The sequence below is a fragment of the Athene noctua genome, chromosome Z, assembly GCF_965140245.1.
Source record: "Athene noctua chromosome Z, bAthNoc1.hap1.1, whole genome shotgun sequence".
Classification (NCBI taxonomy): Eukaryota; Metazoa; Chordata; class Aves; order Strigiformes; family Strigidae; genus Athene; species Athene noctua.
This window is the reverse complement of record NC_134077.1, coordinates 65,542,176-65,558,584: the sequence shown is the minus strand read 5'-3', so window position 1 is coordinate 65,558,584 and position 16,409 is coordinate 65,542,176. Positions and strand designations below refer to the sequence as shown.

General features: G+C 37.3%; 1 protein-coding gene across 5 annotated transcripts in view; it reads right to left on the bottom strand.

Annotated features, from left to right (window-relative positions):
• Positions 1–13,296: 13,296 nt before the first annotated feature.
• ZDHHC21 (zDHHC palmitoyltransferase 21) overlaps positions 13,297–16,409 on the bottom strand; it is a 40,678-nt gene continuing 37,565 nt past the window's right edge. For all 5 annotated transcript variants that reach the window (XM_074932415.1, XM_074932413.1, XM_074932414.1 and 2 more), the window contains 2 exons: positions 14,999–15,042; positions 13,297–14,470 (listed from right to left, as the gene is read on the bottom strand). In XM_074932415.1, the coding sequence (XP_074788516.1) occupies positions 14,338–14,470; positions 14,999–15,042 (177 nt within the window). In that variant the 3' untranslated portion in view covers positions 13,297–14,337. The remainder of the gene's footprint in view (positions 14,471–14,998; positions 15,043–16,409) is intronic.

The window sequence follows — 16,409 nt, the reverse complement described above, 5'->3', positions numbered from 1 at the left end:
TGTTGTACTACTGGTGAGTGAAGAAACATATGATTAAAATTTCCAGTCCTGGCTGTTAGTGATGAATAACCAAAATTGTTACCCAGCCATACACATGCTGCATTTATGGGTGGGGTTTTTTTAGAAATATGCCCAAATATTCAACTGTTTAGAGTAGCCAGATTGGATGCAGAAATTTTCAATTTCCCTACAAGTAGTTTCTATATTAAAGGTATAGAGATAAAACTCCAATATTTGAAAACAAAGTAAATTTAAATCTCACCATAATTACCTAAGGCATGCTCATATGTTATTCTTTATTTTAATCCAAACTCAAAGGCAGAAAAATATGGTCTTTCTCCTTGCTCTAGATGTGCATCATCAGTGTACCCCAGAAGTTTATCAGCATAAGCTGAAAAATGCATATACTTCAAATTCTAGGTGCCTATGCACTCCTGGATGTTATGCACCCCAGATTCCTTATCTGATGTGGGATATGGCTGTTTCTTACGAAGTGGATTATTTAGGCTTCTGTGACCAGGATAATAAATGTAAAGGAAGGGACAATATTTGAAAAGCATTCAGCATGCAGTAACTCGAATGATAGTAAGGTTAACAATAAATTGTGCTTAATGCAAGTACTGTACATTGTCTGTCAGGGGCCTTGGTGACAGAGTTTGCATTCATTTCTGAGATGAGCTGGGACTGCACATGGGTGTTACCCTCAGCCAGAGAAGGAATGGGAATGTAGAGAAATGATGCTGCTATATCAACTTTCATTGTTTTAGGGGCTCTCACTACCCTGCCTGACTTCCAGCTGCTGATCCAGAAAAGGAGTGGTATCCCATAAATGCTGCATTGAACTTGCTGGCCCCATGCCATTGTCCCAGCCACACTAAGGCATCTGTAATAGCAAAAAGTACTGTCACTCTTCACTTTTCTCTGCTTCTAGGCAATCTGGTGCTGGGCCACAAAATTTCTGTCCCTTGGCACTGACCCTAAGGGCTGACCATTGGACAAAGAGCAGAGGTTTCATCAGTGACTGAGACAAATGCTAATACCTAACTACAGTTTGAATGCTGCCACACTAAAAAAATTTCAAGCAAAAATCTGTAAAAATTTGCCTGGTATGTTCTGATATGTTGCCTGGTCTGCTGATACTGAGCAGCAACAAAGTGCCAGGAAATCTGAAGCATAACAGTATTAAAGAGCAATGGTAGAGTGATCCTGAGTGGTCACATGCTGACTTTAACCCCAAGAAAAATAAGAGGAAAAGGTGATTCAATTAATCACAAATTAAAGGATTCACTATACCGCTTGTTCTAATCTAAATGGGAACAAATATTTACAGACCTGATTTCATTCTCAGATGAGAATAAAAGATTTATAACAAAGATCATTGCACAGTTCTAATCTGCTTATATTTTGGGAGATACTCTGCACTGCCTTCTCCTAGTAGTTTATCAGCATCAGTACTAGTTTAAAGCCAGGCTAACAGATCACAGAAAGTAGCTGTCTGTAAGGAATCGTAACTGAATGGACATAGTGCTAATGTGGCCTCCTAAGAAGCAGTTTTAAGATCTGTATCGTCAAACACATGAACCAACACACTCTAAAAAAAATAATTTGCTGGCAGTACTTGCCAAGCACGGTGATAAAGAAAAAGCTGATACAGTTAGTAAGCTGGACCTAATTCAAAAGAATTTGACTCGTAAGAGCTGAAGTCAAAGTTACACATGGGAACAAAGAATGCAGCTAAGTCTGTGGAACCATACCTTGAATTTAGAAATGTAGTGGGCAAAATCCCACTTCTGGCCTCAGAAGATAAAGCCATTCCAAAAATACATATATTTTTATTTGGAATAGTGTTATTTTTCTTTATTAACAGCAATTCCAAAGTGATTTTAAAAAGTGGGATTTCATCTTCCTAGAATATAATTTTGCAAATTTATGCTTCTTTATAGATGGCACAAATTTTACACCCTCAGATTAGGTAACAAATATTTTTTTCAAAAAGCAAAATACTGTAAGACAGAAATACTTCTGGGACTAGCTTAGTTGATGAAATCTCTCACATATGGCTTCCCTCGTACCTCACCAGAGGTAAGTAAGGTACACTTGAGTTGCTAACTGTCCTTCAGTTATGATACTTCTAAAATTGTACACCTGGCTACTGCTACTTATTTTCACAGATATTGTGGAAAATTATTCTCTAAGATATTTACACATCCATCTGAGTACCAACTAGAGAGCCTGGAGAAATCCTGGTCTTCAGGAAGCCCAGACAAAATGAGTGTATGACTTCCTAGTCAGACTCCTCAACCCTGAATTTTGTAGCAAAACAGTCTGATTTAGAGATGTGATCAACGTCAGCATAGTAAATTGAACTTACTTATCCACAGTATGTAGAAAGCTAACATATATGCAATAGGACTTGCAGATATTACTTGCATTTAGTATTTAATCCAAGGCAAAAAGCATGATACTTCTATTTTTATTTAAAATCTGTGTCACCAAGGCATACTCTTTTTTGTTTGGTTCTCCTTGTTCATTTGAATCAGACGCTGCTGCCAGAGAGCTGCAGTGTAAAATTTTCTGAGAAGTGTATTACTTACTGTCTTGTTAAAATACACTCAAAACCACTTCCTCGTCATGAGACAAATCATTACTTTTTTATGAAGTGGGAAAAAGGAGATTTATTTTATGATCTTTCTAACTTCTTTTTGGCAGTAAGGATAGAAAGTAAAATTGCTTTATCATTAGCAGACATTTGGTGACCTGTCTTGACTGAAAATAATGTTAGAAAGTCAGTTAAACAGATCATCTTATTGAATTCTTTGCTTCTGCCTCTCTAGCCTCTGTCATTATTACATGACAGAGCTTCATCAGACATAAATATATGGGACAACAAATCTCTTTTTCTTTTTTTCTTTTCTTCTTTTTCATCATGTCATTTCATTCACTCTGAAGCTGGAAGGTCTTTATTATGCAGCTACATATTTCTCCTACAACTGTAACAATGCCATTGCAGACCTTAGATTTCTTTCATATTTATCACAATATTGCACTTGATAGCAAGTATCAAGTTTGCACACATACACGACAGTCAAAATTATCTTCAACACTTGTGATTTTCAGCATCATTTAAAAAACTTCGCATCTCATTTGTCAAAATCTTTCATGCAAATAAAAAAAATGACAGCACCAAATCTTTTATCACCTTTAACAATGTTTTGCTTAGCATACCTCTGAGGCAGAAACCACTTGTAATCCTACTCTGCATCAGCCATGCAGGCAAAAAGAAATGGAGATTGGGTGCAAGAAAAACCTGATACCTGGTCCATAGAAAAGGATGCTACAGCATTGAATACTGGATTTTTGACGTCCAGTCAAGACACCGTGGGAATCTGGACTTTGTGACTGGGGCAATCGCAAGCACCCAAGATGTGCTGGAACTAATCTGTAGATGTGATGGCAGGAGCACTGAATACCTCAGGGAACTGCTCTAATTGTAATTCTCTGCTCAGAGATATGCACAATCAGTTACTATAGCCATTAATATAGTGATGGATTGCTGCTGTAGCTGGGAAATCCTGCCCGTGCACTCCAGATGTGTTTAGGCTGCATCATTCAAAGGCATCAGGGAAGGATCCCTGGAGTCCTGCAAGAAGGAAGCAAGTGTGCAGCTCCGCAGGCAGAGACACTCCAGGGCAGTGGGGACACACTGCTTTGGACATCCTGGGAGCCCTGGGCGATACAATATGGGATTATGGCCTTGGCTGCTGTGTCACAGGATGCAGCAGCATGCATGACAGCTTTCAAGCAGAGGATTGCAGCTTCCACCTTCAGCATGGCAGCTCCACCTGGCCCCCACTTTGGGCACCCAGGGGTCTTCACCAAGACAACCAGAGGTCACGCAGAGAACTGAAGGCAGATCTTCTGAGTCCCAGACTTGCTGTCTAACCCAGTGGGTTAGCATCATTAGCTGTCAAAAACAATTACCAAATTTCACTTCTGTAGAGCTCAAATTACTGCATTGTCTGCACTTACACCACTTGGAAAAAAAGACCCTATCACCCAAATGGCAGCCAACAGACTGTGGAAGCAGGGATTTTGGTCACAGCTACAGGAAAGTCCCAGCTTCATGGAATAAAAAAGTGAGGTTGTGAAGCATATCCTAAACAGCTGTATCATGTTATATTTGGGGATAAATTATTACTTAGGCTTGAAAGAGTTATTTTTCCTCAGCAGTACCTGTCCAGTTCATTTTATGTTTAGTTCCGTGTGACTGAAATACAGCTTTCTGGCTTACTGCATACAAAGTCTATTGCTGCACGTGTCTGATCTTAAACTAATCCTTCAGCAAAGGGAATGTTCCTGAGAAGGGAAGTCTAATAAGAAAAATATTGTCAAACTAAAGGACATAGAAAGAATGTGCTGTGATTGATACAAATTCTGGTCTGTTTTTTTTTCAAATTAACTTAGCTATATTTTATTCAGACTAACACATCCTCCATCCTTCCTCAAGCCTGTTTACTCAGCTGGATGTCCACAGGGTCCAATTTTCCCTCCAACTGCCCTTACACACTAATATAATTGCAGCTCATATGGGTAATTGGTCAGCCTACAGCAGTGTTTGCATGCATTTGTTCATCTGCACTACCTGGCAGACTCTTAAAATGAATTTATAGACTCAAAGTACTATTGAATACGTTGTTTCATACAGTTCATAAAAGGACAAAACACATGAAGAAATACTTCCAGGAGCTTTAGGCATTAAAAATACTACAGTGTACACATTAAAATTATTTTTATAGGCAACAGAATAGATCTCTGTTGCTACACATCAAAAAGAAGTCACACACACAAGTCAGTTGCATCTAATTTGTAAATACTAAACTAAATAGATTTCATAACAGAGATCAATCAGACTTTAAATTATTATGTGGGGAAAAGAAGACCCTTGAAATTTCAGACAAGAGAAACTGAAATTGTTGGCAGCAGGCAAGAACAGCTTTTTCTGGAATACAGACAGAACACAGAATTTTACAGGTCAGTTTTATGCTGTTGTGGAAGGATCAATACGGAAGTGATTTTTATTACTGTTATTAGCAGAATCTGGTTCTTGGGTTGAAACAGAAGACACAAGTCCTGTGCCGCAAACCGTCATCATGTAGTTTGTGCTCTCTTATTCATGAAGTGCTACAATTCAGCTATTTTAATCATTTCCTTGCATGCATAACCACTGGCTTTTTTCTTTGGCTCACTATTCTTGCAATGGATCTTCTCAGGTGTCTTAAAATCTTCCCCTCACTTCTTCTACAGATAAGACTACAGCTCACACCATACTCAGCAGCTTCTGGTTAATTTCTCTCTACTACATTTTCCTGTGGCCACTAACACTTCTGCACTTCTTTTTAGATGTCTAAATCCAGTATCTTATTTGAAAGAGACCAAAATGTGTGAAATCTCTCTACATCAAAAGCTGACATAATTCACACGCACACAAAGCAGAAGAGTCAATGATTCAGATCCATTTAACTTTCTCAAAAAGTGTTCCAAGAATGATTATGAATGATCTAATGCATTGTATAAAAACATACAATGTGGGGCTGGACTTGAAATAATCAGACAGGATGACGATTACTGCGCCAAAGATTTAAAAAAAATAAAAATCTAAACACTCTCTTTTTGCAATCCGAAAAAATGGCAATTTATATAACTTTTACCCCTACATCAGAGGCTCCTACTTTAGTAGGGGCTATGAAGAACTGTGAACTCTGTCTTGGCACAAATATGACAGAAGGTGCCTCAGTTTCCTGTGCTTGTACCCCCTCAGCATCAGAGTTTACAGATTTGATTGGTTTTACCTTATGTAACAAGAGTAAAAGGAAAAAAAAAAAAGGTGGAGGGGGGTAAGGAGGCTTAATGCATCAGTATAGCTACATACACATAATTTAATTATATAGGCAAAAAATTTAACCAATACTGTAACTACTGTTCTTATACCAAGATACTCCTGACAGAAAGTTTTCAATGCTTTCACCAAGACTCAATTGTTCTTTTAAAAACATACAACAAAGCTTAGATAGTAAGTACCTCACAAACTAGTGATTTTTCACAGTTCATTTTTCCAAAACAATCATTTGGGATTATAGCTTAATCTTGTCACAATAAAAAATACTGAGAAATGAAAGTAATTTATAAAATAATTAGGAAAATCTAAAAACAGATTTGGAAAATATTAGCAAAGTATTTACACAACTTTAAACCAAAGTAAACAAAATCCAGAGGACAAAAAGAAACTTTGAGTTTTTTAATTTAAAAACCAGATTTCTAAGAAATACAGTACATAAGAAATCTCAGTAGCAATGAAAAAAGAATCTGTATATTCAGTCAATCCAAAAAGAAAAACAGAAATATCACATGAATAAAATAAAGATATATAAAAGACAATATATTCTCAGTTGGACTTACTCTTGCACTTTTAGATTTGATTAAAAGAATACCAGAGTAAGGTTCCCTGTTTGTATACTGTTTAGCCATTCACCTCATACATTACCCATTCAGGTATAAACAGTGCTAGACCTCCTAGTTTTCAACAAGTCCAGTATAAACATTATTCAGCATTGTTTGAAAACAGTCAAGATCAAACAAAGAACAAATCAGTAAAACACATGCCCATGTGTGAACTACAAAACTCAGAATGCTAATTTACAAAAATCAGTATTATTTTGCTACCTGACACTTAGATTGAAGCTGTTAAGGAGACAGAGTGATAATTTTCTATTGATAAACTACACTGTGATCTACAGTATATCAGTCTTGGGAATGTGCATAGAAATACTTACCCAGAAATGCACATAAACTACAATTTGTTTCATATTTTCTAACTTGAAAAGCATGTGTTCTACTGTAAATCTGAATTATTCTTACAGTTATACAGGCAATACTTAGATGGCCCTTGTTGCAACAACTGACTTTAATCACTCTGCTGTAGTCTGGCAAGACACAAGATGCCACTGAGCAATTTCAGCAGAACTGAAGTCCTAGGCCTAACACAGCTCACACATACAAGTACTTCAATGAATCTTGAAGTTCAAATGCTCAGTCACTGAGAAAGTAGTACAACAATATTTTGAAGAACAACACTTCCTGAAGTATTCAGTCACGCAGTATGTTGCGTAAGTATGGATACTGTATTTAGAAGTACCAATTCTTCCCCAAAATAATGACTAGCATCATTCGCTATCACTCAGACAGTTCTGAAGGCCTGATATTTTGACTAATTTAGATTCAATTTATTAGTGTAAGGGAAATAATTAAATGTATCTTTGCTAATGCAGGAGACAACTCTCAGTATATTTTCTGCACTCGTAACCATTAAAAATATTAACCTTAAAAACCATATATATAAAACAGTCAACATGAAAAGGTGCCTCACACACTGTGTAGTAGTAGTAACAATGGTAATTATACTTTGATATAAACAACATACCAAGCAGGAATTTGTCACATTTAATCAGTTCTAAGTAACTTTAAACAGCACTGAAATGATCCATTGTAATGCCTGTATATTTTCAAATAAGTACATTCACTTAATCAAAGATTTTTAATAATCAGTATAGACAAAAACTTTTAGCATTGTATTTTACATATATCATTTCCTAATGACAATAAAGCAAAAGATCTGTATCTCATTTGCCACATCAATATTATGAGTTGTTTTATCCTGAACGTGATAATGTGCATGTGAATACTCAATTATCCTGAACGTGAATGACAATGTGATTTGTCATGACATCCCATTTAGTGTTTTATTAACCATGTGTTTATAAAGTAATGAGTAAAAATAAATTAGCAGGAATATCTGAAGAACAGCTCAGAACATACTGTTTAAACCAGTTATGTCTGTTAAGCAAGAGTGATCTGCAGGAGATCAGATTTATTCTTAAAATTCCAAGTATGTAAGAATTCAAGTCTTGCAACTGGACCAATTTTTAAAAGTTATTTTTTGACACAAGAGCCACAGAACTCCAGCTGCTAAATGTACCAGAAAATTGCATGTACTGGCTTAGGTCAGGAGATACTGACTTGGGCAACAAGGTAAAACCAATCTGAATTATATACTAAATAATGCTTAAGGTATAGCTCCAGCTATGCTTTATTACAGCAAAAAAAGGCAGCACTTCTTCAAAATCCATAAAGACGTGTGACAACTTCTTTTTGCGTTCTTCAGTGTATAGAATCTGTAACAGATTTCAAATCTCTTAAGCAATTGACTGTGTGCTCTCAACCCAAACCCAAATGGAACCGAATAATTTGAATATCAAAAAGTATACATATATATTTTTTAAATCATACCAATACTCTGTATCTCCACACCTTCCCAGGCTACTCTGTGATACAGTGTCTATTCTGGCAAAGACAATATGCACATGACTGCAGGTAGGACAACTCTGTGCTGCTGTGTGCTCTGCGAGAAGTCCGGAAAAGAGCCATCAAAGTTGAAAGTGAGCAGAGGATTGAACAGAACTCATTCAAAGTAGTAACTTTGCTATGGTAGAAAATTCATGACAACAGAAGTTGTTTTGTCTGGGTCAATGAGACTCAAGTACAGCCAAGAAAGTTCTGATCTCTTACATAAATCAAAATGGTAATTGCTCACAAGCAGAATTTCTTCCTAGGTCAAGTAAATGCTTCTTGAAAACACTCTCATTTGCACTCTGTATTGACCCTTCCTACTATAGAGACATATTAATGAAATACTGAGTGTCAAATGCAAATATTTTGGACAAAAGATCCCAAGCTGAATGAGAAGTCATTATCATCCTGATTTTATGGGAGACACTACCTGCAGCTTCAACCTCTGAGTCACCAACTCATTTTTAAATCTAACTCCCTCTTTTCAAGCACAAAAATTCATCATGTCATTAATGCCACGAATCAAGTACTCAGCAGGAAAACTAAGTCAAACTTAAGCAAGTCATCATCTTAAAGTGCAAAGTAAGCTTCTAGAGATCTGGGACCTCTTGTTTCAAAGGTTCTTCAAGGATTCTCACTAGTTAGCACACCATAAAATCCAAGAGCCATCAAGGGATAATCTCAAAGCATGATAAAATGGGTCTCTACCTCTTACCTGATCACTAACCTGATGCAGCTCGAAGATAGTAAGTTGAAGCCTACCAGGACTTGAAAAAGAACACCATGTGCCCAATACTCATTCAACCTTGTTAAGAGCTAACAGAGAGCTATAAAGTGGCTATCAGGTACAACTAACAGAAATTTATACTGAGGGCAGAAAAGGAAAGTCCTGTCGGAGGGAAATGGTCTAAGAAAGGACAGGCCCCAGAAGCATATACACTGGACTTCTCCTATGTATATACAAACCTGTCTAAGATTACTTTCATTGCTGCTGCTAGAAAGCTACAATGCTCAGTTGGATGACTTCATTAGATTCATACCTTTGTCCACAGACTTCAACATCAGATGTAAGATTTTATGGCTAAACAAAAGCTAATAATTTCTTGAAGTGCAAAAACCAGAACAGTACCTTTGTCTTCTGACAGTTAACTTTCAATCAGTTACAAGACTATGAATAAAAGTGTATTTCTTATACACAATGCTAAAAAATCAATTTACTATGCTTGTACACATAACACAACTGTAGTAGTACAGGATTGAATGAGAAGTACTAGGTGGTACAAATTAAGGTCCACATTGTATTATGCAACTCTTACTCTTCAGAAAGTACACTTAGTTTTTATTTCACAAATAGTTTAGAAGCACTAATACAGTAAAATTAATGGCAATATATGTAGACTGAGCAACTATTTTTGTCCAGAAAGATAAAGACTCCACCATACAAAAAAAAGCACTTTTAAGGAATGCAGTGATATTTCCAGTTGGGATATTGAGAAGAGCCAGTATTTACCTTTGTGATATGGCTGTTCCAATAAAGCTGCAGTGGCTTCTTAATTGTGAGCTGCAGCAAAATTGAGTGCATGGTGAATACAAAGAGTGAAGATAAACAATACATCTAAGTGACAACATCCTCAAATATGTGACAGAAACACTCTGCTGTAAGTGATGTACTGCTGGCAGCAAGGCTGGCCCAGTAAATAATGCATTACAAAAAAAGTGGGTTATGTTAACTAACAATTTCAGGTTACCAGAAAACTCATTATCATGTTTCACCTGAATGCAAAGTTCACTTGAAAAAGATTCTCTTTCACAGTACTGCAGAAGTCCTGTCTTTGCCACCTCCATTCCCTACATGAATTCCATCCAATGGCCTGATATAGCACAAAACAAAGTACAAATTCATAATTTCTGAAAAGTATCATTTACTGAATAAAATGGACAACTGTAAAATGAACATTGAACAACATCATATGATGACAGCATGTGTATTTAACTGCATAACACTCTCTCTTTGAAATCTCACTTCATTTGATATGAACCAAAACAATTCCTTTGGCCCCATCTCCATTTTCCCTGCGCTTTTATGAATCTTCCACTCACATTAGCCCACTTTATATTCAAAACAAGGAAGAAGCTGCCTAGTTCAAAATCTATCCTATCACTCGATTCTTGGACGGTTTCTTCTCATGAATCCTCCTCAAGACTGAAAATGATTGTGTGTCTCAACTACTCTACAAGCTGTCCTTCAAACCAACACATCAGAGGATAAGTTGGTAAATGTTATTTAATGCAGAATCTTCTATTTTAGACATCAATATTTTTCAAATGAAATCTCAAATCTCTGATATTACGAGAAGATAGCAAGGTAGCATTATTCAGTCCTACCAGGAGCTACCCCATACTGAAAATTAACCAGGTATTTTCAAATGTTTTCAGCTTACTTTTCATTAGTGCTTTGACTTCTTTTCGTACCCCTCAGGAAATCAAATATGGTTAAGTTCATAGCTAGTGTCCAATGTGCTTAATAAAGCATGTGTAGTTCTGATGTTATGTCAGGATGAAATTAATACTGTCTATAAGATCCTTTAAATGAGTAACAATGACAAGCACTAATTAGTCTTAAGAATGCAGTTTCTAATAAAATAAAAAATCATGGAGACCTGGGGGGAAAGAAGTTGCATTTCAAAGTAAAGGTTCAAAGGATTTCAAGGTTTAAAGAATTTCAATAAAAGTCTGTGTGACCTTTTCCTGCTGGAACAACTGCGAATCAGTCTCAGAAACATTACTCTCATAAACTAGTAACATGATAGGGTCACTGGCTAAAATTTTAAAGAATATTTGTATTTATTTTACACTTTTACAGGCCTGTCATTCGATGAACAAAGCTCAGCGCCTCCTGAAAATGAAGGCCCTCCAAATTCTCCCTTCCCTCCTCCACGTACTCAGATATGGGACAAAAAATGAAGTAGCTGCCGTAATCATATTACATACTGATTCCTAATGTTAAGGATGAATGGGATACAGAGAAAAAACGGATTTACAAGAAAAATCCAATACCAAAACCTCTGAGAAAATGGGAATCTGTGAAATTACCGTTTTCGTTTGAGAATGGCAAGACTTTCGTGCATACCATTTACTTAGATGTACGCCTGATACGTCAGCCTTTTGGTCGTTTGAGTAGGTGCCGTGGACCTTAAGGGGATTTGGATTTTCAGTTTACGGCTGCTGGCTGGAAAGGCAGGCGGGACGGGCCTGCAGCTGCCCCGGCGGGGACCGCCGGCCCTTCGCCCCGCCCGCCGCAGCGCCGCGCCGCTGACCGCTGACCGCGATGGCCGAGAGAGGGCGCGGCGGGAGCGCGCGCCTCCGCCCGCCGCGGCCCGGCCCCACGCGGCCCCGCCCGGCCGCACCGGCCGCGCGTCCGGCGCCTCTGCGGCACCCGCCATGGCCCGGCGGCGCCTCGCCTCGCCTCGCCTCGCCTCGCCTCTCCTCCTCCTCCCGGCCGGCGGCGCCTCGCCTCGCCTCGCCTCTCCTCCTCCCGGCCGGCGCCACGTCAGCGCTGGTTCCCCGCGTTGGGCACCTTCGTTTGCTTGAGAATGCAGCAGGACCGCGCACAACGTGACGTCTGGGCTGCCCCTGGATTTTTATCCCCGCAACGGCGGCAAAATTTAATGGTCCCTCTACTTCCCCGCATGTCATGCACAAAAATTAAGTGTACTGTTTATGACTGAGGTTCCTACTGTCGAGCAGATTCTGTATTACTGATTTGTTTCTCCGTGCACGGTTAAATTAACTAAAACGATACTAGAAAACAGAGTAATTACATGCCCTCACTGTGAATGTATCAAGAGTAGTTAATTCTTGATCCTCTCAGTAAGCTTCAGAACTGTGCGATCTGCTACGATAACTGATTAGCATGAAAAACTTCAAAAGCTACTAGGTTTTGAGCACGAAACATTTAAACATTGGCATGTAAAACAAAACTGCTATTACTCCCCTGTGTGTTTCACAGATACTATAATACTGGAATCCCTTAAAAAAAAAAAAAAAAAGAATACAGCCATTACTTCATGATGTACGTGCACATTCTTATAAATTTCAAGCACTGCTCCAGACTTTCCATCCACTTTCCTCAAGCTCCTTTTGTTTAAATATTGCTGCCAATACCATCTTAAAGTCTAAATTCATGTCTAAAAATGCCATGAAAAAAATGTTTGAACATTAGGCTTGAAATTTAAATGAAGAAAATAGTGCATCTGTTTTTAAAAGGAGAGTGAAAGTAAAGTTGGTTCAAATGTTAGAAGTTTAAAATTCAAGTGATTTCTGTGATGCACCGTTTGGAGCTTTCAATGGATCATCAAAATCTGTTAATTCAATAAAGGGACACCCAACATCAGTGGGATGATGACTTAGTGACCGTGTTAAGATTTTAAAAGAGCTGATCAAAAAAGTCATTATGAATACCACTCATGACAAATCTAGCCCTTCTTTCTGAATGAGCTGTTTACAAATGAACGATTACTTTCTCCAGACACAATCTACATATATTATGCCTTTTATTATCCTGTTGCATGGCTGTCATTTCAGGTCAGTCCTGTTAGACTAGGCAACAAACAATAAGCACCATAACTGAAAACGCTGAAGCTGTGAATTTCTCATAAAAATTCACAGACTTCCAAAAATCATCTCATGCTGGTATACCTATGGATACAGAGGGCTATAATAAATTACATAATTTTTCCGGATACAGCAAAGGGAATCATTGTCATTTTACCAGATGGAATCTTAAGGATGCTTTCTTTAGTTAACTACTTCCATACCTGAAGGGCCCACAACAAGCTACCATACATCAACACAGAACCCTATTAAATCAGTTAATATACTTCACTATACATGTTAGTAGCAAATATTTGTATTTATGTATAATTTTAAAAAAATATTTTTACATATATTTCCAATATACAAACACTTAGACCAATTTCAGCTAATCATGACTAAAGAAAAGTAAGTATAAAATATCTAACTTTATTGACAATATACTCTTCTTTGCGGTACATTATGCTAAATAATTAAATCTGCATTTTAAAAACCAAATCGTTCTAGTATCTGTACCATACAACTTTTGTTGAATTACTGCAAAGAAATCCTTGGGATATAGGGAAGACATGCTTTCTATCTGTGTATTTTATCCTGAACATTTAATCTCTTTTCTTGACATAAAGACATGAATATTTTTCACTAAGATCATATCTATGCAGGAAGATAACTGTAAGATGTGAGAGTTCTCTATATGAACACATACATTTATATGTATTTATAAAAACCTCTCTGAGAAAGGTTTAGGAAGAAGTCTGCCTTAGTTTTAAATGTTAACTTTTATAGTGAAGTGCTGCAGGATTAGTATTGCATACCATAAATAAATGGCAGTTTTAAATTTTAAAATTTAAAAGAGGGAATTTTAAACACATGTAGCACAAAAAAGACATTAATATTATCTATAAAGACCTACTGATAAAAACACTAAAAAAATTTCAAGCCTGAATAAGACACTTAGTGGGAAAGTTGACAATCAGTGTAAACTTCAGTGTTTTCTACCAAAAAAAAAATTTAAAAAATAAAAAATTCAAAAGAGACAGTATCAAACAATAGAGTAAGATTATATTCCAGTCATTTGGTTTTGGTATTAAACTCAAAGACAAAAGAAATCTCTTTGGAAAACCCACTGAAAGTAAATATATCTAAAGTTAAACATACAACTTCTATTAATCTCAGAACAGAATCAAGACCACTGTTAAAATAAAGCCTGGGGCACACTGTGATGCTTCTGATTGGTGGGTGGATTTTAATTGACTTGAAAGACTGTCATAGTCCTATTATCATAAAACCTGTAATGCACTTCCAGCATGGAGGACCCATCTGTGCCCACCATCCATCTGTTTAGACATGATTGGCAAAGTAGTAGGGAACTCGCAGTGGTTGCCTCTGCCTGAAAGGAATAAACCACAGGATCTTCCACTGAGTGCCAAAAACTTCTGAGAAGGTCTGCTGCCACGGCTTTCGGGGCCTCGATCTACAGAAGACAGCATTATTAGTGAAAAACAGCACGCCCACGGTGCACTTCAGTCAGCTAGAACAATGCAGGTTGGCTGGGGATCCATTACTGGACCTGATGAATTGTGTCCCAGCATCACAAATACAGCTTTTCTTTCATTAAGGCATGCAGCTGAGACTTAACTTCGGAGAACAGAAAATATCTGTGTCGTCAATCGAACAAAGGCAACTTTTGAAGCAGAGGAGAACCCCGGAATCAATGAAATGTATGTCAAGACACAGCAGAAAGGGTCTTTTGATCTATACTTTTGAAAGAAAATATAGTTCAACTGGCTTTGGGTAGGGAAGGAACAGGAATAACGTGAGGTTACTTTGTGTACAACCAGTATTAAAAGATTAGTGAGCTGCTGCTAGAGATAGGAAGTACAGAGCACAGTACCCTGCAAAATAGTCTTAAAGTGCCTTCACTTCCTTTTCTGTCTCACACAGTTAAAAACTACTTCTTCAGCTTTTCAGCAAATAAATGTAGAAGTTTTACAGCACTTACATGTCTTCACAACAGTTTGACATTTTTTCTATACTTGTAGTGTCCTGTTGAAGAAAACACAATGAAAAAGTATTTATTCACATTCCTAACTGTTAAAATGTCATTATGAAAGCAACTAAATAAAGCAGGGAATCAATTCCTAGCGCACACCGCTTTGGCATTACTCCAGAAGGTTATACATTACTCATATACCATAGCAGTTTTAAACAGCTGTGAAATTATATGCACAGATTTACTCAGTCTGTTAAATGATTTTTATAAACATGATGTGAAACTATACTGTGTAGTTTTGCTACGACAGCACATACCACAGAACGTCAACAAAAAATACAGCATTCTTACAGCTAAAAATTAGATAATACAATTAAGTCATGGGACATTTAGAAGTAACGTGTGTAAGGTACACTCTTGCCATATCACAGGCACCCATTCCAGACTTGGAGTGGTCCACTAAGATAACCACAGGAAAATTTAGTAAATGCAACTACTAACAGATGTAGTAATTTGAAAAGCAGGTGCTATTAAGAAGTTTTAAAATAGCCATCGTCATTACTAGGAATATACCATCAGTTTCCATAGTCGCTACGGGTAAACACCAAATAGAAAAATTACTCTTCTAAAACTTAACAAAACCTAAATAATGTGCAGAGTGAAGGCACTCCTGCAGCTAACAGTAAATTAATTTCATACTTCACTTTTCTAAACATAACTAATATTTAATGAGTCACAAAGTTTTATAATTAATAAATCAATTTAAGCTCAGATCATCCCCAAATAAAACTTTTAAAACTACCAATAGTATATTTTTCTCATTTTTGCACTATGTATTTAACAAAAAGGCTTGCTTTGTATCACTTCAATTTAAACTCCTGCAGTATTAGTGTTTTTAATGCACATTCATAGTTCAGTATGTCCCAAAACCACTCATGAGATCCAAAATACAGTAACTGCAATATTTCTCACGGTTCCATCTCCTTTTCATGGCAGCTTGATATTTCCCTTTACTGTTATTCATTGATTTAGGCATGCACATAATGCACCTGTCAGACTACACTAGCGTTTCAATGAAACTAAGAGCTAGTCGCTATTGTCCCAGCCATACAGAGACACAAGGGCTGTGGTTTATTTAGTCTGCAACTTCACTGTCATCTGGAAACACTACCTAGCAATAAAACCATACTGTGGTCCTTGACTGTTCCTGCCATCAGTGTATCCAAATCAGTGCAGGCACTGCTGGAATTCTGCCACCATCTTTCATAAAGCTTTGAAGGGGAAGGCTGAAATGTGAGTGGGAAATAACGTACAGGAAGCTGCTTCCCTGCTTCACCAGACACGGGTAGCCTCAACTCCCCTTGCCAAATTTTGTCCTTTTAAATCCTCTTCCCAGCTGTGATGAGTTTTGGAACAGGAT